The following is a 26,533-nucleotide window of genomic DNA, read 5'->3' as shown; positions in this document are numbered from 1 at the left end:
TAAACCTTATTCTCGCCTTGCTTGTTATTCCATGTTGATCAGTTCTATTTGGCTGATGGTCTGCTATTTCTTCGTGGATTTGTTGAGAGCCTTCATCTCCCTGTTCCACGTCCATACTTCTCCATTTATAATAAGTTTTTGAAACCCCATTTGGACTGTATTCCCTTTATTCTTTTCTTCCTTAGCTTTAGCTCTAATTTCTTTTTGAATAATTCTCTGCTGTTCGCTCATATCATCATTTATATATACTTTGTGTTCTCTAATATTTCTTAGTTTGGCTTTATTGTTCATAAGTGTGTATTTCTGGTTACTATCTTTTAGTTCTAATAAACAGGTCTTTTCTCCTATTTTAATTGCTCTTTCTATTTCAATCTCAATGTTCAGGTGCGTACTTATAAATCTTTGCATATTGCTCTTCACTGTTTCTACGTTATTTGTTTCTATTGGTAGTCCCTGAATTACTACATTATTTCTTCTTTTCTCGTTCTCAAGTCTTTCAATTCTGTCCATTGCTTGTATAAGATCTTTCTTGATCTCTTGATTTTCTTTCCTGATTTGCGTATTTTCCTTTTTCAGCTCTTGAATTTCTGTTAGACATTTTTATTGTTCTTGTTTTATTTCCTTCATTTCTGCTTCTATAAATCGTTGCAAGCCTTGGATCATATCCATTATTTTTCCTGAGTTATCTTCTTTTTTCTCTTTCATGTCTGGAGATCTTTTAGTTTTTGAGCACTTTCCAAAACCAAATGTTTGTGAGCTTTTCCTTCTTTTGCCCTCATCCGTGGTGTACTCGTCTTCACTACTCATTGCTTTCTAATTGTGCTAGTGATATTGGCTCAGTTCAACTACCCAATCGCGTAAAAAGTAGACCCCGGTCAACCCGTCGTAAGTCTTGCTTTTATCGATCGGTCTTCTATTAATCTACAGTTAGTTTTCTTCACAATAAATTGTATAATTCTGATCTCTTTAAATTATTTACTATTTTTGCATTACGGCAACACCGCTTTTCTACCGGTCAGAATCCCGAGGTCGAATTAGTTTCTTTGCTCTTATCGCTAAATTAAACAACAGAAATTGTTCGTATCGGAACAACTGATTTTGCTTAATATTGTTAATAATTAGCCACTTACTGTCGGTTTATTCCCACTGCGATACGCGTTGTAACTTTACACACACTTATTGCTGCTTTGACACAATTATTTCACTCTGCACCTCTCGATTTTCGGGTTTAATGCAGGAGCAAGCCAATTGCACTTCATACGCTTGACCGCAGCGTTGCCTAATGCCAACTTTACGAATTACCGACAATAAATATTTATTTATCTGCACCATATAATAAATAGTTATGTTAAATTATAACAACTGAAATATATTTTTTAAATATATACTACCCAAAATTTTATGGGTTTAGTATACACTTCCACTATTTATACTAATTCTTCTTTTTTCAATGAAAGAAGTCTGTAATAAAAGTTTATTTAAGCTGTTAATACTGTGAGCTAGAAACTTTTGTGTTTTAGGTTTCCAGCTATGAATCTGTCAAAATATGCCCGAGTTGAGCGAATGGACCTTATCTTTTTTTTTTTATTTTAATTAGTTATCAAGGTTTCTGTGTTCCTTATCACTATTTTCTTGAATATATGTATTGGAAAAATTGTTCTTTCTATCATTTTCTCATATCAATTGTCTCTTATTCTGTGGCTCTGCTGTGTAAGATTTAATCTGTCTTCTCTTGTTTTTCTATAAAGGCTAAAAACATTTTCTATATTTCTATATGCCTTGTTTTCTTATACTACTAATGTAATAGTAATTCTTGAAACCTCAAACTTGAAAACTTTTTATTGAAATCATCAAAGTTTGAGAAATTTAAATGACACCTAAATGAAATATTGAAATTGTCTCTTTTAAGAGAGTTTATGTAAGTATATATGCAGGATTTTTTGTTCTGTATAAAGTCGACTTTACACTACATGATTTTATCATATGACAATATCATATGAGATTTGTTATCATTCCTCGTTTCTATGTTTTAAAAAATCGTGTTTACAGTGAATGACATGACTTATGATATGAGTGACAATGAGATTTTATTGATTTTTTTTGTTTATGGTCATAGAGATATAAGACACAATATAGGTAATAACTATTAGGTTGGAAAATAAATCTTTGCTTGCAATGGCTTCCCGACTTTTAATAATAATACGCCGGCAACAACTGCGTACAGCTAATAGTAAGAAGCAAAAGATCAGACGCCTTTGGGCTCGCAGGCGGCTCTTACGAAGAAATAGTGGGGCATATCAAATTTAGTGTTTATATTATACCAAATTAAAAATAATTAATAAAGAAACTAAACTAAGAATATAAATAAATTAAACAAATAATAAAAAAAAAATACGACACAATAGCACAGATTAGACAATAGGCTCAATATTAATGCAACTAACAAAAATAAATAAATAAAGGATGTTCTCTATCGGTAAGGAAATGTCGCTGAATTGACATAAGAATAAGGCGCGATATTTAAATATGTTGGAAAATCATATGATTTGATCATGCGGAATAGGTACCGTCCTATTTTTCTGTGACAAGCTATGACGAGCCGCATGACAGTACTTATGATAAAATCATATGACAAATCACTCAGTGTAAACATGTAAAATTCACTCCATGACCAAATCATATGACAAATCACATGATTAATCATGTAGTGTAAAGTCGACTTAAGGATTTGTTAAATTTTATATCACTTTATGTTCACCTAAATCGACAAGCTACCACTATTATCGATGTGCGCTGGAGATGGAACGTAGGCTACGATAGATAACACCGCAAAAAGAACTGAGTTCGGACCGGAGTACTGATCTTTGGGGTCTTTGAAAATTGATGAAAGACCAACGGTCCTTACTGTCTGCGATTGAGTATTGATCAATCGCTTTTGCGTTCTTGTCTGTTATCGAGTAGTGATCGATCGGCAACGTCTAACCTAGACTAAGTATTGATTTTCCGGCTATTGGTTATTAATAAAAATATCATCACTTGCCAGAACCACCCTAGTATCGTCAAGATTTATTTTTCGCAGGTATCAACAACGGATCATAGCGCTACCGATTTTATTCACTAGGATTCGTATTTTTTATTCATTGTATATGTTACATAGAAGTTAATTTCATTTTATTATTTATTTGAATATATTTTTATTTAGATTAAACTTGCGTTTAACTGAGTAGTTTCTAATAGAGCTACTCGTCACAAATTGTCGCTCGAGCAAAAATAAGCTACCGCTTTTTCCAGCAACGACAGACACTTTATGTAACTATGAACCTGATGATTATAATCCCCTGATATATAAAATTATTTTTGTTTAAATTCCCGTTCGTGATTTTAATTTAAAGTCAAAACTTATCTGCAAGCTGCAACCAAACAACCGAGTCATAGAAAAAGTATTCTGTGCTGGAGTCATAGGCCGATTATTTACGTCTATGGCTGGAGTTTGCTGCGTCTGTCATCTGTCATATGTCTTTACGTTGATGGTGGATTCGTTTTGTGTTAAACCAGTACATTGTGATTTTACTGAAAAGATGCGAAGTTAAAATGGACGTTGCGGTGTAAATCAAATCAATTTCTTTTTGATCAATTAAATAATAATAGATAAACTGTAGTGACAAACATTAGTTTTTATAATTTTAAGCGATATAAATACAAATGTTATACGGTTAAAGAAGTCGTGTCAATCCTGTGATAACTTTTAAGCTTCTTTAATAAAATATCAAGAATGTCTTATCCAGGTCGTCCTCCAATTATGCAAGGGCTTCCCATGTATATGCCCATGGGGGCGCCAACGGCTCCCCTAATGCCAGCTGTTATGCCTATACAACATGTAAGAATTATAGAATAGTTCCATTTATAAATATATATTTTTCTATATCTAACAATAGTTAACTGGTCTATCTATTGGTCTTTGGCAGAATATTATCCAAAATTAGGAGTAACCTTATTATAATCAAATTAAGTACCGGAAATTTTTACCATTTATTTTCTAACATGTGCCAAATAATTTAACACAATATTTTTTTAAATATCAAATATCTACCTTGATTGTTAAAAATGATGTTAGTATTATGATAGGACATGTAGATATTGCTTGTTGTACTATGTACATTAACTGGAGTAATTTCTGTTGATATTATTTCATGATAGAGTAAGCTCTAAAGATTAATATAGGTATCTATTCAATTATGTGAGGTAAATGGTAATGCTTTAGTATTAGTTTCTTGAATATTATGTATCCAGATACTTTTCAATTTATGACATATATCTCATTATGTGCTTAAGAATAAAATCTGTGTATATTCATTGATTCACATTTGACACATGAAATACTGTAACTGAATACACTATTTAATCCACAACGAATCACATAATGTATAATTTTACATGTAGTAAGGAATTTTTTACTGACACCTCAAAGTAACAAATCTAAGAGATGTCCATGATCTCTTCTGATTTTAAGCAGAGAGTAGGAATTTATTGTGGAAAAAATTTAAGTTATAATAATTCATCAATATGAGGAATGATTGATTTAAAGGCTAGGTAACTCAAAAATATTCTTTGTACTTGTTTTGATTTTGTGAATGGAGCATACATAGCATGGATTCTAACTGAAGAAATTCCAACGCAGGTCTAACAAGGGAACATTATAGAAGACAGACTGCATAAATGTTATTAAAATCTCTAGTAAATCTCTTAATAAAACCAAACAGTTTCAGAGCTCTGGAAACCATATCATAAATAAAGAAGGCAAAAGACAGATATGACATCCATGATCCTTAAATACTGAAGCCCTTCATGAATTAAATTCATTTCATAATTGAAGTTCATTATGTACTTTTCCTTTGGAGAAATAGATGGAGTTACTGTTTTCAGCATTAAGCTGCATGCAATTCACCTAATACTAGTCAACCGACCTATGCAGACTGAAGGAATAAACAATCATCCATATTAGTTACATTTAAGTTAAATTTAAGATCATCTGCAAAACACAGAAACTTACTATATGGGAAAGAATCACCAATAGCATTATCAAAACTACTAAATAGTTCTTGGTTGGAACTTTAAGGTACACCAGATATGACTGTTATTTTGTACTTTGAATAGACAGCTGGTAAAATAGCATAAACATGAACTCATAATTCTTAAAAACTCCAGTTTTCTGAGCAGAGCAATATGATTGTTTATCAGTTATGGTTCCTTTAAATAATGAAGTCCTCTATTTTGTAATAATACCCTCAAAAAGCTTTGGAATACAACTTACAACAAGGTTACATATGGGTCTATAATTACATACATCATCTCTATTTACCATTTCCTTTATCTATTGGGACATTTTACCTCTCTTAATCCCAATACCCTGGAATTGTTCCATGCACTCTTTTCTAGGTCTACTCCTTTCTAGTCTTTTGGTCTCTATACCTTTTGTGACAAATCTATTCTCATCCATTCTAGTTCAGTTTTCTTTTTTCTATTTTTCTCTCTATTGGTTCCCGTTTTAACTTGTTTCTGATATTTTCTTTTCTTCTTTATCCAGCTTCATCTTCCCAGTTATCTATTTTTCTGTTTCTGAATATCTGCAGCATTTTTGGTACTTGTGTGTTTTCTATTATTATCATATAGGAGTGCTTGTACCATGATTGCATTATATATGTGCAATTTTGTTTCTTGGCTGTATAGTATATTTTTTTTTTTAGTTCTAGCTTTCCATAGTTTGATATAATCATGCCTATATCTCCAATCTTCTACTCCTGGTGTTATATTTTCATAGCCTAAAATTTGTTAATGTTTAATTCTAACTTCATTTTTGCTTTTTCCTCTGTCCATACATCAATTAATCATTGGTTCTTTCTCAGATTGTCTATGAGTATGAGTACCACATCGTCTGCATACAGTAATCCTTCTAACTTAACTAGTAGATGTGTGTTTAAGCAATTTTTGCCCTTTAAGTTGTTTGTTGTTTTTTTCATTTTTAAATAGTTTAACCATAATTAGTACTATAGGAGTGGGCTTAGACCTTAAACTATATCCCTGTTGTATACCCTTGTTTATCCTAAATTCTCATGCCTCTCATTTGAATTTCCCCAGCACTTTTCTGTATGTATTTCTAATTGCATATAATATTTTTTCTCAATTTCCCCAGCCCATACATAGTATTTCTCATAACTTTTCAGCCTATTGAGTTAAACACAGCTTTAAGGTCTATGGAGGCAATATATATTACGTTGTTTACCTAATCCTTATTTTTTTTTCTATTATATGTCATAGTATTCTTGTCAACTGTTTGTTTTTTCTCTGAATGCTGTTTGTTTTCTTTCTACTTTTTCTTCTACCTCGATTCATTGCCTCTATTATTATTATTCTTGTATAATGCTTGAACACTACTGATGATATACACATGGCTACAGTTTCTGTACATGGCTTCTTCTTTCTTATGTATTGGGATCAGTACTCTCAGCATTTTATTTGTTCTCCATGCTTCTAATTATTTGCAGCAACCATTTCTTTTCTTCTTTCCCTATCCACTTTATCATTTCATGATTAATTTTTATGCTCCACTGGCTTTTCCTACTTTTATTCTACTTTGTTAAGAGTTGCTGCATATCTCTTCTGCCTTCTTCATTATTATTTCTTTAAATCATTCCCATAATTTTGAACTATGATCAATTTCTTGAAATTTCATTTTCTTTTTTTCATCTTTTAGTTTTTTTTTAATTGCTATTTTGCTAGATTCTATCCATTCTTTCTGCAATGGTTTTCGTCATGTCATATCTGCCACTGCCAGTAAGTCCTAGACTGTGATGATTTACAATTTCCACTCTATTTTCTATTCAAAATTTTATATTTTGTTTCATTTCTTGCCTGTATCTGATGTAGTCTATTACGCTTTTTTTCTTCTCTGTCTTCTGCTACTATCTAGCTTTATCTTGAATTTAGATTTATCTTGTAGTGCTTGCTTGGTAAAAGAGTTCCATATTAATAGGTTGTTGTCTAGTAGAATCTGATAATCCTAATTCCATTTCTGTTTATTATCTTTTCACCATGTCTTCCCATGCAAGTCTTTAGTTTTCATGTCTCCCTATCCTTGTATTCCAGTCTACCACTAGGACTATTCTTTCACATTTTTCTCTTGTCTAGGGTATGAAATAATTCATCATCATCATAGTATTCATCCATTTTTTTCTTCTTTCATTCCTTCTGTTGGTGCATATATGTGCTTATTTCTTTCCATTTTTATTTTAATGTACATTATTCTCTAAGTATAGGTTTGAATACCTATAGTCTTTTGCTTACCTCCCCTGTTACCATTATTTGTATTTTATACTCTTTCATTTCTTGCTTTGATTCTTCTCTGTGAGGGATGATTATGTTCCATGTATCAATTTTCAGTTTTGTGTTTTTCATTTACACTGCATTTTGAGTCCTATCCCCTTTCCATTACCATGTTGATTTTTCTTTATCCTTTTTTCCACTTTCTTTATGTTTGTATTTTCTTTCTATAGGTTCCTTCTTAGTAATATTCATATCCTCCGGCTTTGCCTTGTCACCATTAACCCTACTGTCTTCCATTTGTTGTTTAATTATTTTTGTGGAACATATTTCTCTTTTCTTTCATTTCTTTATTCCATCTTCACTCCTCATTTGTTATGACTATTATATGCTACTTTTACTTCTTTTCCATTTTCTTTTTCATCTGTAGCAAGTTTTATAATTTGTTTTTGTATTTTCCTCTCTTATTTCATTCTGTCATAATTTAGGGAGTTATTTTCCATATATTTGTTTTTCATAAGTACTTGTACTAGTACTTGTCTTCACTGTTGTATAATTGCGTGAGAAATGGTTTTCTTCTATTTTTATTGCATTTCTGACATTTATTTCCAGCTGTAGTTTGAGATGAAAAAAATTATCCATAGCATTTTTGTGATATGCTTCATTTACCTAAATATTTTTTAGGACGCTTAGAACAATACCATTTTTCCTTTTTTTATTATGGTTCTTTGTCATGGTTTGCTTTATTTGTGTTAATTCTGCTTTTATACCTTCATTTTCTTATCTGAGATTTTCGATATCCTCTTTTAACTTTTTCATTTCTGCATATGAGTTTAGGTTTCTCTTATTTATTATCTCAGCTTCTATTTTATGTTTTCATTTCTTGCACCAACTTTAGTATTTTTTCGAATTTTTTATCATTTTTTTTTAATTGATATTCAATGACTTAATTCTCTTATTATATTGAAATATCTGTCATTTTGAGTCCCTCGTTTTCTATTCTGATCCTCTGAATAGTTACATGAGTCCATAGTTTTTAAGTGATATGCTATTGTAGATCTTGGTTAATATTGGGCATTTCAAGCAGTGTTCTGAGAAAATATTTTAAACAAACTCTAACAAATTTTCTTTCTTCTATGAAAATTGAGAAATACATGTGACAACAATTTTTAAAATATTCATTATTATTAACATTACTCATTATTTGATTTGTTGACTTTATGGTTACTTTCACTTTATTTTGCAATTGTCGACACTACAAATGTATATATATATATATATATATATATATATATATATATATATATATATATATATATATATATATAAGTTGCATCACCTCTTGATTTCTGCCTACAAGATTTACTGGCAAAGGAGATGCAAGGGTTTAGCTCTGGTTGAATAATATTTAATAGATAGTTCATATAGTTTAAATATATATAAATATTTGTTTTAGATGGTACCCATACAAGTAACTAGTGCACCTCAAATTAGAGCTTTTCCTAAGCTAAATCCCAATAGAGAACAGCAGAAGCCAATTCAAGGGCCAGCTGTAACCGTTTTTGTGGGTAAGGCCTATAAATTATAAAAAAATATGTGATTATTATGTATCTGTATTATTTTTATTTATTGGTAATAAGGAGCTTGTATAATTTTTTATTTGATTTTTTTTCGTGTCCATGACTTAAAACAACGGTTTTCCCAAGAGTTTTTTAAACTAGTATTGCAAGTTAATTTTGACATGAAATAAAATTTTGCAGCTTTCAAATGCTATCACCATAGTGTGACATATATATTTATGACACTACAAGGTGTGAACAACTAGAAACACAATAACAATAATCCAAAAATATAGAACTTGGAGGAGGATATGGCAAAGAACTGCGTAGGTATATTAGGGACAAAAATTACAGGAGGCCAAGGTTTAATTTGGGCTGTGGTGTCATTTGAAGAACAATAAACCAAATGTAACGTGTCAAACTTAAAACTTGTCTATTATAACTTAAAGCTTTGTAAATAAACACTATTCTATAAAATAATATGTTTTAAAAACAAATTTTACATATTAGTTTACAAAGGAGTATTTTATGTACTTGTGAGAACTACCGTGAGAATTAGGATATGTCCAAGTAATTATAGGTTAAAATATTAATAAGTGCTTAGAATATTATTCTTATTATTATCTTATAAATATGTACGAAATCGGACTAAAGTGATACTTAAAATGGTATTTTACAGTGTTAACAGCAGAGGTTACATAAGTGTAGCAGACATAATTTTCAAAATATATAGTCATTGATATTTCAATAATTCTGCATTTAATCAATCTGATCCACTGACGTTGGGGTTTGTGCCATCTTCTAATTCTTGAAATACATCTTGTAAGATTGTCTTGTTAGTTTTTGTGTAGTTCTTCTTTGTCTGATTTATTAAAAAGTTTCATGAGTTTGTATGAAATGGATTTTTTTCTGTGTATGTTGTTCTCAATTGCTCTGGTCATTTAATAGTCCCAGACAAGTGACACAACTCTTAAATTATCTTGTTGTACCAGAAAGCTCGCATATTGCAGAAATTATCTCCACATTAATCTACTGCCTCATCTATTTAAATTAAAAATAACAAACAGTAACTTCCAAAATGGAAGTTCTACCAGCCAGTAGAGCCAGGCAATTTTCTTAAAAGATTCTGTTCTATTGTCTACCTTCAAGCAATAAGAACTCTTAATTGAGGAAAAGTGCAAAATATAATGTGGTCCTACACAGGGGTTTTGTAGATTTGCCAGAAAGCATACGATTCTATGGAAACTTTAGATAATGCAAGAATCGAGTCTAGGTAAATAAACATTAGATAAGTAAATCGAGCACATATAAAATCATCGCCTATCAAGAGTTGCTAGTATACAACTCTTAATAGAGGCAGACAAAACAACAAACAAAACGTCAATAGAGAAATGCATTAAATTGTTTACCTAGGCTATGAAAGATATCTTTAAAAACTTTGAGGGGCAATTAAGGGCATTAATATGTATGGCATTCATCTGAATCATCTGTGTCATGTATCAACAACAAAACGGATGATCTTAAGAGTATGCCAGAAAATATATAAATAAGGGTTATTAATCGGGGTTCAAAGGAGTAGTGAGGCGCAATATAAGATGTTGCTTCCAGATAACATCTCTAGCCTCTCCTACTCAATTCCTATCCTCACCTCCAAGAAGTGTGATCTTAATCACACGGGTGAACCCCGGTAAACCTGATCAACCCTATTGGAGATTGGGTAACCAACCCCAATGGAAGGTAGGGTGAGGGCGGACGAGGAAGGGAGAAAGCATAGCTTGTTCAGAAGCTATAGCCAGTAGCCCTGGCACTGGACTCGGGTGCAATAGGCCAATAACCTGTTCACCTTAAACTCAGCTATCACGAATGCTACGAACAATGAACTAACCGGACGGACCAACGGACAACGACCAAAGCTACGGAATAAGGACTTAATGATGGATTTGCGACTGGGAACCTGGAATGTTCAAACCATGCTGCAGGCAGGCAAAATGCAAAGTATTGCACAGGAACTATTGAAGTACGAAGTAGACATAGCAGCTCTCCAAGAAATCAGATTTAAAGGGCATGGTTGCATAAATAAAAAAGAATACAGTATGTACTACTGTGGAGCAGAAAGACAAGGAGACTTTGGAGTGGGTTTTATCGTAAACCATAAATGCCGCAGGTATTGGGTTTTACTCCAGTTAATGAAAGAATATGCAAAATACGTCTAAGGGGAAAATTTCATAATGTTACAATTATTAATATCCATGCCCCAACAAAAGCAGCAGATGAACTAGTAACCGACCAATTCTATGACCAACTACAAGTAGAATGTGAAAACGCACCGAAGAGAGATGCAGTTATAGTTCTGGGTGATATGAACGCGAAGCTGGGAAAAGAGAAAATATATGCAGAATCCTTTGGTAAGCATAGTTTACATGATATTACCAGCAACAACGGTATGAGAGTGGCACAGTTGGCAATGGCAAACAAACTAAGAGTTGTTAGTACATGTTTTCCTCATAAAAATATTCATAAAGGAACCTGGATGATACCTGGTACTAATAAATTTAATCAAATTGATCACATATTAATATCTAAGCGGTGGGCAACCTCCGTAACAGATATTAGAACATATAGAGGCGCAAATTGCGATTCGGACCATTTCTTGGTTATATCGAAGATAAAACAAAGAATATCAATGGTAAGAAAAGAGAAAGGCGCCAAACAAAGAAAATGGAATACATATATGTTTAAAAATCCTAAAAAGAAGAATGAGTACCAGCAGAAAATAAAAGTAATATTAAGTGAAAGAGGAGAACAAAACAACATTGAAGAAGAATGGAATATCATCAAAACGACAATTACAAATATGGCAAAGGAAACATTAGGTGAAACCTCAAGCCAAAGAAACGAGGAATGGTTTGACCAAGATTGCCAACAAGTAATAAATAGCAAAAATATAGCTAGACAGAAATGTCTACAAAGGGATTCCCGATCGAATAGAAAGGCATATGAAGAACTCAGAAAAGATGCAAAGAAAATATGCAGAAGGAAAAAGAGAGAAATGTTGAATAGAAAAATACAACAAATTACAGATTATAATAACAGAAGAGAGGCTAGAAAATTTTACAAGGAAATCAAGCAATGCACCCAAGGATACATAACAAGATCAACAGTTTGCAAGGACAAAAATGGGGCAATTATCAGCGAGAAAGAGGAAATAATGAAAAGGTGGAAGGAGCATTTTCAAGAGCTGTTAAACCCAGAAAAAGAACAAAACGAAGATGAAGAGATAATTCACCACACAGCAGAACAACTAGTTGAGCAACCAACATTGGAGGAAACGATAAACGTCATAAAACATCTAAAAAATAACAAAGCACCTGGCACAGATGGAATAACTGCAGAACTGATAAAGAATGGTGGACATGCGCTATGGAGGCGTATCCATAAACTAATCGACCGCATATGGACACTAGAAGTCATCCCAGAAGATTGGAAAGTGGGAATCATACTTCCTATGTACAAAGGGGGAGACAAACGACTCTGCAAAAATTATAGGGGCATAACAGTTTTAAATGTCATCTACAAGATATTATCAGGAATTATATATAGCCGCCTGGAATCGTTTTCGGAGGAGATTATTGGTGAATACCAATGTGGCTTCAGACCAAAGAGGTCAACTATTGACCAAATACATATGTTAAGAGGTATACATGAAAAATGTGTTGAATATAACATACCTATTTACAACTTGTATATCGATTTCAAACAGGCGTTTGATGGAGTAGATCGACAAAAGATGTTAAAGCAACTATCTATGTTAGGGATACCCAATAAGTTGGTTAAACTTATACGAATGACTCTGGAGGGTTCCAAAGCTATGATGAAAATAGATGGAGATATGACGCAGGCCTTTGATATTGAAAATGGAGTTAGACAAGGGGATGCCTTATCAACAACACTTTTTAATCTAACTTTAGAAGCTGTTGTTAGAAAACTGGATATAAACGGCTGTATTAATACAAGATCTATGTAAATATGCGCATATGCGGATGATGTTGCCATAATAAGCCGCAACAAAAGTGTATTAAGCGAAAAAGTTATAGAACTGAAACGAGAAGCTGCTACGTTTGGTCTATATATAAATGAAAGCAAAACAAAATATATGGAGTGCACAAAATCGAATGAACATGAGAATCTGAAGGTAGACAACCATACCTACAAATATGCCTCCACTTTTCCCTACCTAGGCTCAATAATAAATGACAACAACAACATCGGTCAAGAAATACAAGCACGGATTCTTAGCGGTAATAAGTGCTTTTATGCATACAAACACTTAATGAAAAGTAAGTTACTGAATCGTGAGTCTAAGCTGAGAATCTACAAAACAGTAATTAGACCAGTGGTCACATATGGATGTGAAACGTGGACCCTCTCAACCACTGATGAAAATCAACTGAGAATATTTGAGCGCAAAATACTAAGGAAGATATTTGGACCAACCCAATGCAGCGATGGTTCGTGGAGAATTAAAATGAATCACGAGCTGGATGAACTAATGCAGAGCGCAGATATTGTCAGATTTGTAAAGTCACAAAGACTAAACTGGCTTGGTCACCTAGAAAGAATGCCAGATAATCGAGCTGTAAAAGTAGTCCAGAGATGGAAGCCCCAAGGAAACAGAACAAGAGGAAGGCCCGGTAAAAGATGGATAGACGACGTAGAGAGGGATCTTAAAACCATGAACATCAGGCAGTGGCGAAGAAAAGTATCCGACAGGGCAGAATGGAAGAACATTGTTAAGCAGGCCAAGACTCACAAAGGGTTGTAGCGCCATTAGAAGAAGAAGAAGAAGGGTTATTAATCAAATATTGGAAAATGTGTCTGAATATATCTATCCTGAACACAAATTAAATTTGGGAAAAAAACCAAAGTTATATGGAGAGAAGAGTGGAGCAGAGTTTGGTGGCTTATGGCAAATGGATTTCACTCTTAAGTCTAGGAAAATCCCCATAAATTTTAAATGAAGCTTGTTTGGGTCCTATATCTTGCCAGTTTTTACATATAGTCATGAATGGCACTCACATAAATCTGCAAACAAGTTAACAACACAACAAGCTAGTAAGGCTATGTGGGAGTGAGTTTAAGAAACAGTCAAGACATGGAGAAATTTGAAGAAAAATCTGTGTAACAGATGTTTTTAAATAGTGGCCAAGTTTTGGTGGCAATTGCTTGGTCACTTACTGCGATAGCGCTCAAATAGGTGGACATATTGAGTGTTGGTTTTGCTCTCTAGACAAACCAAAAGTAGTGTTGGAAGGCCCCAGAAGAGATGACGAGACAATATTCAAAGTACCGCGAGAAAAAAGTGAATTCAGACTGCGTTAGACAGAAAGATGTGGAAAGAGTGGAATAGGTCTATATCCAGGAATGCATGAGTCAAGGCTGAAATGAGAAAGAGAGAGAGAGAGAGAGAGAGAGATGGTCGACATCATCTTCTGTTGTTCCTTTTTGCGGATATCAGTCAAATCTGTTCAATCAGTTGCTTTTGTTTTGGTGTCACAGAAGAAATTCTTCAATATAGATATTTGCGGGAGTTATTAGATATTACGTGTAGATTAATTTTTTATTATTAAAAGGTACTTAATGATCTAAAGATATATTGCCCCCTCTGTACACTCTCACTCCCTTAACCAGCTAACTGATTTTGTTATTGGCTAATACATACTTATACCTCTAGCTAACCAAGTTCATTTGTTTTTTTTTTCTGAAGTTATTTGTGATTTTCATGTCTTTAGATGAAGCGCTTCTCAAAAACTTTTATTTATTATACATAAAACATTTAGACATCAATATTTAATACCAATTTGATTTGTTTTCTAGACTATAACAAAGCATTTGATGCAGTATAACATGACCCATTTATGCAATTACTTAAAAATAAAAACATTGATACAAGAGACATCCAGATAATAACCAATTTTTACTATGAACAAGAAGCTACGCTGCGAATACAAAACTCATACCAAAGATAAAATAAAAATCAAAATATGTGTCCGCCAGAACTGTGTGTTTTCTCCAACCTTGTTCAACATCTACTCGGAAGAAGTAATTAAAAAGTCCTTGAGGATGAAACTGCCGGAATGAAGATCAACAGCCACCCCATTTGTAATATCTGATACGCTGATGATACCTCGCTCATTGTAGAAAATATCGGCGATTTACAGAGGTTACTAGGTAAAGTAGTATAAGTAAGCATAGAATTTGGTCTATCTCTGAATACAAAGAAAACCAAATTTCTGAAAAAAAAATATAAAGAAACACATCAATAATATCAATTTATATGTAGGACATGAATGAATAGAACAAGTACACAATTGCAATTACCTAGAAATAAATATTAACAAGTCAAATGAATACACCTGAGGAATAAGATTAAGAATACAGCCTAAAATTGAAAGTATGTATGCTTAAATGTTATGCATGAGTAAGCTGAAGTCATTTGAGATGTGGGCATACCGTAGGATGTTGAAAATCTCCTGAAAGGACAAAATTACTAACCAAGTTGTACTGGATAGGATGAATAAAAAGATGTCATATTGACTATTCAAACGAGAAAGTTACCTTATCTGGGACATGTTATGTCGTTAAATATCAACTGTTACAAGTGATTATGAAGGAAAATATTAAAGGTAAGCGCAGCATTAATTGCCATGATCATAGCTAACCTTCATAGTGGAGATGGCACATGAAGAAGAAGAAGAAGATATAATACCACACCTTTATCGTCTGAAGTGTTGTCAGAAATATGTTCTGGTATGAAGTTCTCTTCATTACTTTGGCTGAAATAGTTACACTATTTGCACTAACACCAAAATCTGGATGATCTTCAAACAAGTCATTTAGTTCAGGAAATGACTTGTTTGTGATATTTTCGCGTCATTACAGAAATTGATAGATGAAAACAAAATAAGAAGACATAAACAAACACAAAATCAAAAATCAAAAGTATTTCTGGTTGAAATATTTCCTCACACTGTGTCAACATGACTTCTTTTTGTCGGCTCAGCCTAGTACAAAGAATTGGCAGCTTGTATTTAATAGAAGTAATAAACCTTTTCTACCAATATATGCGATATTAATTATAAGATATGCTTAAAAGGACCATAGAATTAAATAGCTTTCAAATGGCAGAATGACTGCTGTTGGCTGTTCTATATATTTCTGATGAAATCCTCATTATTCATGAATTCTCATGAATCCTCATTATTCATTAAAGGAAGTGTTATTACACAAACAAAGTATATTAATGTTTAGGATAAGTCGATAAATACCACTGCATCATTGAGTAAAAAGATATAACCTAACAAAAGTTGTTCTAGTGTTCAAAATATTTTTTGTTTTAGGTAACATTACAGAGAAAGCCCCGGATGTTATGATTAGGCAAATTTTAGCTACTTGTGGGCATGTAATTAGTTGGAAGAAAGTCAAGGCATTCGGATTTTGTGAATTAGCAGGACCAGACGCTGGTTTAAGGGCTGTGAGACTTCTGCATGATCTTATGATAGGAGACAAACGTCTTGTAGCAAAAGTAGATGCTAAAACAAAAACCGTCTTAGATGAATATAAAGGTATGTATGCTTTTATATTTAGTTGTATATAATATAATATGTATATAATGTATATAATTTTGCTTGTTCATTGCTGAGATGTTGCCATTCGACTTGTGTCCACCATTCTACTGATGTGAGTGTTCCATTCTTTTTTTCTATTTAATGTTCACTCCTTTATACCCTGTACATTACATTTTGTTCTGACCTCATCACTACTTATTCAGTCTCTCAGTGTGTTTTCAGTAATTCTTTGAAATATTCTCATTTCTGCAGTTTTCAGCATTATGTGTTTTGGCTTTGTCGGTTCTTGCTTGTAATGCATCTTTTTGTTCCCCATTCTGTTCCCCTGAGGTTCTCTAGGAAGCTCTTCGAAATTACAACAATAGTAGAGAGCTTAATAAGTATCATTGTGGTGCTTCCCACTCTCTATTGTCACTTTATTTGTATCTCAAGATCTTTGTAATTAGCGATTTTCTCATTGTGTTTAAAATCTCAGATTATTATACATCAATAAGCGTGTGTTCACTCCTATGAGTTCTGCCTCAAGTACAGCTTGTAGTTGTCATTTTTAAGTATAATATCAGGGACATATTTATAATACAGGAGATTGGGAAAATCACAGCTTGTTGGCTAAATCTTTCATACTGAGTCATGCTGTTCCTTATAATCACTTGTAAGAAATGTCTGGCAGCCCCGTTAAGATGTTTAGTTTCTTGGGTTTGACATCCATATCAGTATTTGTCATTTAGCACCTGAGTTTCTAGGTTTTTCGTATCTGATCTAGGTCATTCAGATGGAACCAATAATTTCAAATCAACCATATACACTAGTGGCCAAAATTCTGGAAACTTTACAAAAAATTTAATTTTATTTTCAGCATTTCTCTTTTTCGCAAGACTTATGTTATTTATAAGTTTATCTTTAATTTTATTTATGCATCGTTTTATGCTTCTACTTAATATTTAACATCTATTTTAAGAGGAAAACCCTCTAAAATTTTAAAAATAAATAAAACAACAGCTGTTAGCTATTAGTAGATGTATTTTAAAAAATGGTACAATGGTTATTATCAAGAACATTAGTATTTGGTAGGATAACCTTTGTTTTTTAGGACAGACTCGATTCTGCGAGGTATGGAGTTCACGAGACGAGCCAAATCTTCTGATGTAATAACTCTAAAACCAGTTTTCTGTGAAACTAACACTTTGACCATAAATTTTCTATTGAATTTAGATCGAGACTATTTCCAGACCAAGGCAGGACAGTAACGTCATGGTTTCTCAACCATTTCATGGAAGTCTTAGCCGTATGACAAGGCGCTCCATCCTGCTGGAAGATGCATTGTTGGGCATCCTCTTCAAACAAATCTCTGATAGTCGCCAGCAGTTTGGCTTCTATCTCTTCCTTTTATTTTTTTTCTCATTAATATTACCCTCTATTACTGCTAAACGTCCAACTTCATTAGTTGTCATACAAGCCCATACCATGACACTCACAGGATGCTTCATAGTGACTGTAGTACACTGGGGAAAAGGGTCTTCCCCCAGTCAGCGCCGAACAAACTTCACTCCGTCACTCATAAAGTTCCAGATTCTGGTTTCATTACTCCAAATTACCTTACTCCACTGTTCTTCTTTCCACCAAACCAAACCACTGTGTACCAAAGCCCAATCGTTTTTGCCTCTGTTTTTTGTTCAGGAATGGCTTCTTTCGAGGAGTTCATGCTCGCAATCCATTTTGACACAACTTTTGTCTGATAGTGTGGTCCGATATTTGTAAGCCAGTTGATTTAAACGCTTCCAATTGGGTCGTTGACTGACTAGCAAAACTCTAACGCAATACAGTATTGCCAATGTTGCCACTCACAAATCTGGAATTTTCAGAGTTTCGCTTGAGACTGTTTCCAAATGTTATTAAATAATTATGTTGTAGTTTAATCCGATATAAACATAATATTTAGCTTAGACATGCCACAAGAAAACAGTTTCAGAACCTTATTAGAATCATATTGGACCCAATGAGTCTCCTTGAAAAACGCTCTAATTAATTGGAATACTTTAAGTTTCGATACTGTTTTCACCTGGTATTTTTAGGTGAATTTTAGTCTGTCATTCTAGCATTATTTGTTCTAAAAAGGCCTAGAGTCATAATTATAAGCCATTCATGTGGCACTGAGTCGAAGTAATATAATCAATATATGCAGTAAAAAGATTCCTTTTTTGTATATGCCTGGTTAGAAATTGCATGAGTCAATTAAAAGTTATTCTTTGCAGCTCATGGAAACTTTAACACATACTTTCTGTTGAGGATCTGATATTATTTAGTGCACTGAGTTGGTAGATGCGCTGGACTTCACAGGATGTGACCAACATGTACAAAGTTGAAAGACAAGTAAAGGTTGATTCAGACCAACAGTCACGCTGGTCACTTCTTTCATCGCTTTTAATGGATGAGAAACGAAAAAGGTGTTCCTTGACTGCCGCAGCAAAAAAAAATATTTTCTAATTCCCTTCCAGTTTCATTATGTTGAGGTTGCACTGTATTTAGTTTAATAGTAGTTTAAACTAAGTTGATTAGCAATGAAAAATAGCAATGTAAAAATTGTTTTACATTACAAGTGAAATTTTTTTACATTTTTTACATATTAATCGACCTGTGATCTGATCTTCTTGTGACTGTTAAAAATGTTATTCCCTGAGTAAAGAATGATCTAAATTCCTGTGGATTATAAATAGCTTGATTCAATAATACTTCTAAGTACTATGAGCAATACACAATTTCTTTAGCGCTAAACTTTTTGAACTCTGGTATTATGGATTTCCAGTTATGAGGGTTATTGGTGACATTCGCGACTTCTTTGGTAGTGAAGGGTGCATAAAGAGTATTACTATAGCCAAAACCCTTAAGTTTCTTCTTTCTTTGAGTATGATATATTACTACTTGCTACTGCCGAGTTCTTCAGTACAAACTATTATTGTTGTTATTGCTTAACTAGAAGGTTTATAACATTGTTTCAGCCGAAAGAAGAAAAAAGCAAAAGGGATCCACTTCTCCACTTCAGGACGAACCTGAAGAAGAAGAACTTGATGAAGAAACACAAGCTCTCGATGTAACAGCATTAGAAAGAATAAAACAAATCATGAAAGAATATGAGGAAGAAATGAGCAATTATGAATCCAAAAAAGAAGGTATGTATTATTAGCAGGTTCTAGTTTTTAAATTTTCAATGTATTATATTAAAAATGTAATGGAATAATGGATAAAGTTTTAGCCGAAGCAGAAGTGGAAGAAGAAAAGAGGGATCTAATCACCAGAGAAATAGGAAAGTTTCGTGAAATCATGAAAGTAAGTATAAATAATTAAAGGCCTTAATATAAAAAGCTACTTTCAACTAACATATTACTTTATTTTAATTTTCATTTTTTATTTTATTTTATCTTAAAAATCTCCGTATATTTTCTAATTATTTAAGTAATATGTTAGTTTTATAAAGATATTCACAATGACAAAATGTGAAAGGGTTAGGGGGGAACTTTACATTTATTTATTTTGGTATTAGAAGTAAGTTTGCACTTACATGGTGCTTGAAACCAAACAGGCAATGGAACGGCGCAGTCCCTCCTAGTTCCACAGAAGGCGCCGGTGAGTAATGTGACAATAGTTAAATTTACTTGTAATTAATTTTCAATTCACACACGGTAGAATACATTTTGTTCGATTATTTCTCTGATTTTGTACTATAGGTACAAATTTCAGATTAATAATTTGAATTCTCATATTTTTAATTTATCATAATTATTAATTAACTTGATATATGAAAATAATTCCTAATAAAAGTTTTAGAATCTTTATTTTTATATTTAAAGTATATAAACCCACGATACAGTAAATGCCAGAAGAATCGTAGACTTGAGTTATCTGTTCATTACATAAAAGATGAGCTCTAACGAAGTGTAAAAATTAGAGAGGTAACTCTCTCGGCCATATATATTCTTCAACATCCTACACAGTCGAAATACATGTAATACAGTATTGTCCAAAATAAACAGTACTGAAACTGAAACATAGATGTCTCTTTGTGCGCGCTGTCATATTCAAATTAACTAGTATAGACCTGTCAAGTAGTCATTAAACAATTAATTATTAAGGCCTAATTGTTAAAAATGGTGTTAGGTACATAGAAGAAAGTGTTTTTTGTGGAGCATTATTTTCGCTCATACGAAATCGGCCGACGTGATAGTGCAAGTCTGCAATACGTGTGTGATCAATTCACACAACGGTTTAATAAACGTTCTCCAAGTAATGCTGTAATTTTGAAGGTTGTTGAAAATTTTAGAAATACGGGTAATGTATTGTGCCAACGAAAAGGAAACTCAAGGCGGCCTAGGACAGTTAATAACAACGATAACCATGAACGTGTTTTTGAGCGAATCTTGGAAAATACGAAAGCCAGCCAGACAAGAACAGCGTTGCATCTTAGCTTAAAACGAACTTCCTTTCAAAGAATCCTGAAGGAGCTGGGTGCGTTTTCGTGTGTGATTCAGGTACATCAACAATTACATCCCAGGGATTATCACAGTAGAGTGGAATATTGTGCCAGAATTCTTACATTACGGTATGAAAATCCTGAATTTTTGAAAAATGTATGGTTTTTAGACAAAGCACATTTTCATTTGTCAGGCCATATAAATCGTCGCACAAATCGATTTCTGGGCTGTGCCAGACCAGATGTAGTTCAAGAAGTTCCTTTACATAGCGCAAAAGTGAGTGCCTGGTGTGCAGTTTCGGGACACGAAATCATTGGTCCATACTTTATCGAAGAAAATGATAGGCAAGTGACACTTAATCAACAGAGGCACATACAAATTTTAACACGCTTTATCCCTGATCTCCGTCAATTTTGTCGTGCACGTACTTTGGCATTTCGAGATCAATTTTTCCAGCAGGATGGGGCAACTTGCCATACTGCTGTCGCAGTTCGTCAATTTCTTCAGGGACATTTTCCAAACAAATTCATTTCACGATTTACTGACTTCCCTTATCCTGCACATTCTCCAGACTTAACATCTCCAGACGCATACATTTGGGGCATGGCTTAAACTGCCGTTTTTAAACGAACACCACAAACCATCAATGAGTTAAAGGATGCCGTTAGAGCCTTCTTCGCGGACTTGAGAAAACCTTTATTCTATAATATTACGTATTTGTATGAAGTCTGTCTTGAGAGAGGAGGAGCTCATTTAGAACATGTTATAAAGTCTCAATAATATGTATTTTTTAAAACAATAAAATAATTACAAGTTCAGTACTGTTTATTTTGGGCTATACTGTATTTACAGAAAAATTCTACAATGCTGATGTGAAAGAGAAGCGACGACATTTAAAACCGAATATTGGTCAGTTGAAGAAAAGAAACAATGAATATATACCGCAGAAATGATAGATTAGATGTGCATTGTGTAGCAACAACGATATATAAGGAAAATTAAGAGAACAAAAATCACTTAATATACAGCAACCTTCCAATTATAATAAGATTGCAGAGGTTTGCAAGAATGACATTTTTCGCCTCCAGTCTTTGGACTTCTTCGATCGGCGAAACGATTGCAAGCTCATAATTCGTTCAGTGGCGTATCTGCGAAGTGTTAGTTCAAGAATTACGCAGAAAAAAATAAAAATAGTGCATTTCTTTAAGTCACACAACGATTTTAATAAACAATAAAATACAAAAAGTGTGAATTGAAAATATTAATTTACTACACTCTTTGATTGCGCAAATAGTGACAAATCTTCGGAAATTAATTTTTATATTAAAATTAATATTCTATCTATAGTATTCTTTTGATAATACCAATGCATGTTTCAAGTAAAAAAATTGTTATAAATCTATAAGTGCAATGCTAGTCCACTTAAAGTTTTATAACAATTACCTAGGACTTTTTTTGTTGTACGTTTTCTTCCATTTTCCTTAGTGAAAACCATTAACAAGTTAACTTTCAAGTTAATACGAAACTTTATTTCTTGTTAGTGTCAGTGAGACGAGATAAAAACGTTAATATATTTCTGATCTACAGCCGCCAGCTAATCCCGTGAACTGATATAACAAGGTGCTCTTTAAAATTGATAGGATTAGCAGAATACGAGGTGTGATTATTAAATAACGAGACTGACGCTCCAAATATACACCCCTCCCCGATCCTTACAACGGTCAATTCGAATTCTCCGAATCATTGGAAACAATTGGGGACTTCTTTTTCTGTCGGCTTATTTAGGACAGGTGTCGTTTCCTATTTCATGACTTCAGAACGGTCTGTTGAAGTTTGTCTTAATTATTTTAATTTAGTAAGTCGCTCGACGCAAAATCCGGCAAATAAGCCGGCTAGCTAATGATCTACTTGGTTAAAAATCACTTGACAAATAGTGCAGAATATGCACACACTAATTATTTTTTTTAATTCTTTTAGTCATTCTTTTAGTCACTTTTATATTGTTTGTGCAAAATTTAACAAACAAGCAAATTGATGAAAACGAACGCTGTGGTTATATAGATTTATTTACGAAAGTTATTGCATTTGAAATAAAATTAGATTAGATTAAGAAAGGTGGCCTTTCGGCCTATTCCACTGCGACCTTTTCAGATCTATTGTGGTCCTCTAGTCCTAGATAACATTCTCTAGCCTGACCCTTTAAATAAAATAGTCCACGCTAAATAATTATCGGTCTTTAGTTTTGAAAGAATTATTTGTTGAATTTTAATTTTTGTATCGAGATAGGCATTTAAAAAATGATTCTTTAGTTTTGTGTGGTTCGTCTATATGACAATTAGTGCAACCAAAACTGTAACAGATACAGAAATACTAATGGCTAATTGGGATTCATCATTATAGCTATCTTTGGGAAAAGAATAAAACACGAAATTTTTTACTTCTGCTTTCGAGAAAAAATACATTTACCCGTAAAATATAACCAGAACATCTTTACTTCCAGCGATGAATCATTATGTTCTATGTTTATGTTGGGCAAGCTACATATTTCGATCCATAAACTTTTGTACCGCTCCTTTATATTCAACGGCGGTAGAAAGAGTGTTATCTGGATACTGCATCCTTCTTCTGTGCCGCAACATGAAAGTTAGGTAAAATATACTGTCTCATTTTTAATCATCTATGAAGACAACCCGATAATTTCCCCAAAAGGGAAACGCCCGACAATACACGCGTCCATATTGTCGGTTTTTCTTATGCAGTCATTAGCGAACGTCGGTTTCAAGAACTAGACAGTAATTAGTTCCGAGATCTGCAAAATTACATTGGAAAAAATACAGTTGTTCTTCTGGTGCACTCCATTACTGGAGGTTTGCGATCACTTCATCAAAATGTTCTCTATTCTGTGCCACTCTTAGTAATTATTGAACGTTCATGCCCGTCCAAGTTCTGATAGCGCGGAGCCATGACATGGCTATTCTGCCTACTCCGCTTCGGCCTTTATCTTCATTTTAATTATTATTCGTAGCAGCTTATATTGGTCATTTCTCATTATGTTGTCTATGTACGAGGTGTTTCTTTTCTTAATCGTTGTTATAAGTTCTAACTCTCTATTTATGGTGTTTAATACTGTTCGATTCGTAATGTGTTGTTATATTTTACCAATTCAGATTTTTGTATATACAGACGAAAATACATGGAATATGAATTTTTTACTGTTTATTTTGATGCATTTCATTAATGAGATTTCTATGCCGTCACAGTACAACCTACTGCCTAAAATTTCCGAAACTAAGCTAATATTCCGAAATATACACGAATATTCACGAGTATTCGTAAATGTAGATTTATTATCACCTAACAAAAAATATAATCATGATTATATTTATAATTATGTTAATATTCAAGTTTAATATTCAATTTTACAATTAAACCATAATTTACATTAAATTGAATTGCACATCCTGTACGTCAATGGACCAAGTTATGGAGCAAATGACAGGAATAGTTACTACTGTTTATAAATTTTCGCAAAACAGAGTTACAACCAATGGACATCAGAGCGTATGGAATAGAGTTACAAAGAATCCACAGTATCACCTATTTGGAGGCCAATGTTAACGATAGCTGCGATATAAGCAAAGAAATAAGAATACGCATTGAAAAAGCCAGAGCCGCCTTCTTAAATTAAAGAAAATTCTCATTAATACAGATATTACATTAAACCTTAAAATTAGATTACTACGCTGCTACATATTCACCACATTGCTGTATAGCATGGAGAGGTGGACTCTTACAGCAACACTAACTTGATGATAATGAAAAAACTTAGGTCTTTGAGATGTGGATTTGCCGACGAATATTGCAAGTAAGTTGGGTTGATCCAATAACAAATGAAATAGTTTTAAACCGAATGAAAAAGAGCACAGAAATAACAAAAACAATAAAAATTCGAAAACTACAATAATATTTCGGCTTTGTAATGAGACATCTAGAGAGGTATAACCTTCTACATCTCATAATACAGGGCAAGATTGTCGGAAGAAGCGGCCCAGGCCGAAAAAGAGCATCTTGGCTCCGAAATCTGTGAGAGTGATATCAAAAGACATCTGCTAATGTGTTTCGAGTTGCCGTAAACAAAGCTATTATTGCGAAAACGAACAAAAGCGAACGAATCTAAAGAACTGAACAAACAATTATTATTTTTTGTATTTCTACCTACAAAATGCCTATTTAAATTTTAATTTAATATCACTGATTCAAAAACAGATCCAAAAAAAGTTTTTGGTGAGGAATCATCGAACTGTATGGTGATAGTTTCCATTTAGATAAAATGGTGAAGTCATTTATTACGTTGAGAGGTAATTTATTTAATTCTGTCATATCCTTAAAAATAAAAATACAAATTCTTCATAATATTCATTGAAGAGATGAATTAAAAATAACCTTACATTTTATATTTTTCATAATTCCCTACATTCTCTACTGTTCTGACAATATGGCAACGCTGTGCGAAAATTAAGATGTCAAATTTGATGACGCGTAACATATTTACGAGGAGAAGACGAAGAAGAAGAAGATACAAAGAAGTTAAAATAAATACACCGTATCTTTGAGCACAGAAAAATTAAGACTCTAATTTATATGTTGAGTCGAGTTGTGATGGAATTTTGATGGAACATGTGTTTTAGTAATTAATACCTTTCCATTAATGTTGATTAATGATAATTGTTTTCTAATCTGAAGTATTTGTTACTATTTGTTTTTATTGATTGCATTATTTAATATTGTATCACCTTATGAAAGATTAGATGTATTAGATATATATAACTACGGATCGTGTTTGTAAGTTACGTTCCGTAGTTTAACTTTTGTTATCAACGAAATTAGAATTTGAGGCATCGCAAGTGTGGAATCGTATCTCCATCACTAAGGATTTTCTTCTAGAGATTCGAGTGTAAGTTAAAACTATTCCTGTAAAATTTTTTGTCTATTTTGATTTATTGAATTATTATATTTTAACGGTTTTCGTGTTTGTAAAAAGTTGGTGAGAGTAATTTATTCTAAATATGTGATTTGCGAATAATAAACAATATTCTTCTTAAAGACTATAACAAAATAAGTGACGCTATTTATTCAAAAGCATTTTAATTTAAATATGATTTATATTTATAAATTATAAGAGACTGTAAATGTATTTCAAAAATTCTCTCTTCCTTCGATTCCTCAAGTATGAGTAGTTTGCCAACTTCGTGTTTATATCGCTTTTATTATATTTTTTAATACCCTCTCTTTAATCAACTGAATACTTGTTCTTCCTCTCTAATTATGCTTGTTCATTGATATTCTACTTATGTGATTATTCCTTTGTCTTTTCTCTTTTGTATTCACTCGTTTATTCCCTGTACATTACATTTTCTTCTGATATCTTCACATCTTATTCGATCTCATAGCATATTTTCTGATTCTTTTCTCATTATTTTTATTTCCGCCGTCTCAAAAGCTTCTATGTTTTTGCTGTGTTATAGCTTTCTTCTGAGACTTAAGTCATTATTGATCGTCTGGTGGC

General features: G+C 32.9%; 1 protein-coding gene across 2 annotated transcripts in view; it reads left to right on the top strand.

Annotated features, from left to right (window-relative positions):
* The first annotated feature begins 3,507 nt into the window (after positions 1–3,507).
* The window catches only part of LOC140443577 (RNA-binding protein 25), a 54,089-nt gene continuing 31,063 nt past the window's right edge, over positions 3,508–26,533 (top strand). Inside the window, exons 1-5 of one of the 2 annotated variants that reach the window (XM_072534912.1) lie at positions 3,508–3,877; positions 8,774–8,885; positions 16,274–16,498; positions 19,498–19,668; positions 19,752–19,825. In XM_072534912.1, coding sequence (XP_072391013.1) covers positions 3,773–3,877; positions 8,774–8,885; positions 16,274–16,498; positions 19,498–19,668; positions 19,752–19,825 — 687 coding nt within the window. In that variant the 5' untranslated portion in view covers positions 3,508–3,772. Of the gene's footprint in view, positions 3,878–8,773; positions 8,886–16,273; positions 16,499–19,497; positions 19,669–19,745; positions 19,826–26,533 lie in introns of both variants that reach the window. The other variant, XM_072534911.1, reaches the window with a different exon arrangement.

Source organism: Diabrotica undecimpunctata, chromosome 6 (assembly GCF_040954645.1).
Source record: "Diabrotica undecimpunctata isolate CICGRU chromosome 6, icDiaUnde3, whole genome shotgun sequence".
Lineage (NCBI taxonomy): Eukaryota > Metazoa > Arthropoda > Insecta > Coleoptera > Chrysomelidae > Diabrotica > Diabrotica undecimpunctata.
This window is presented reverse-complemented; position numbering and strand designations above follow the sequence as displayed.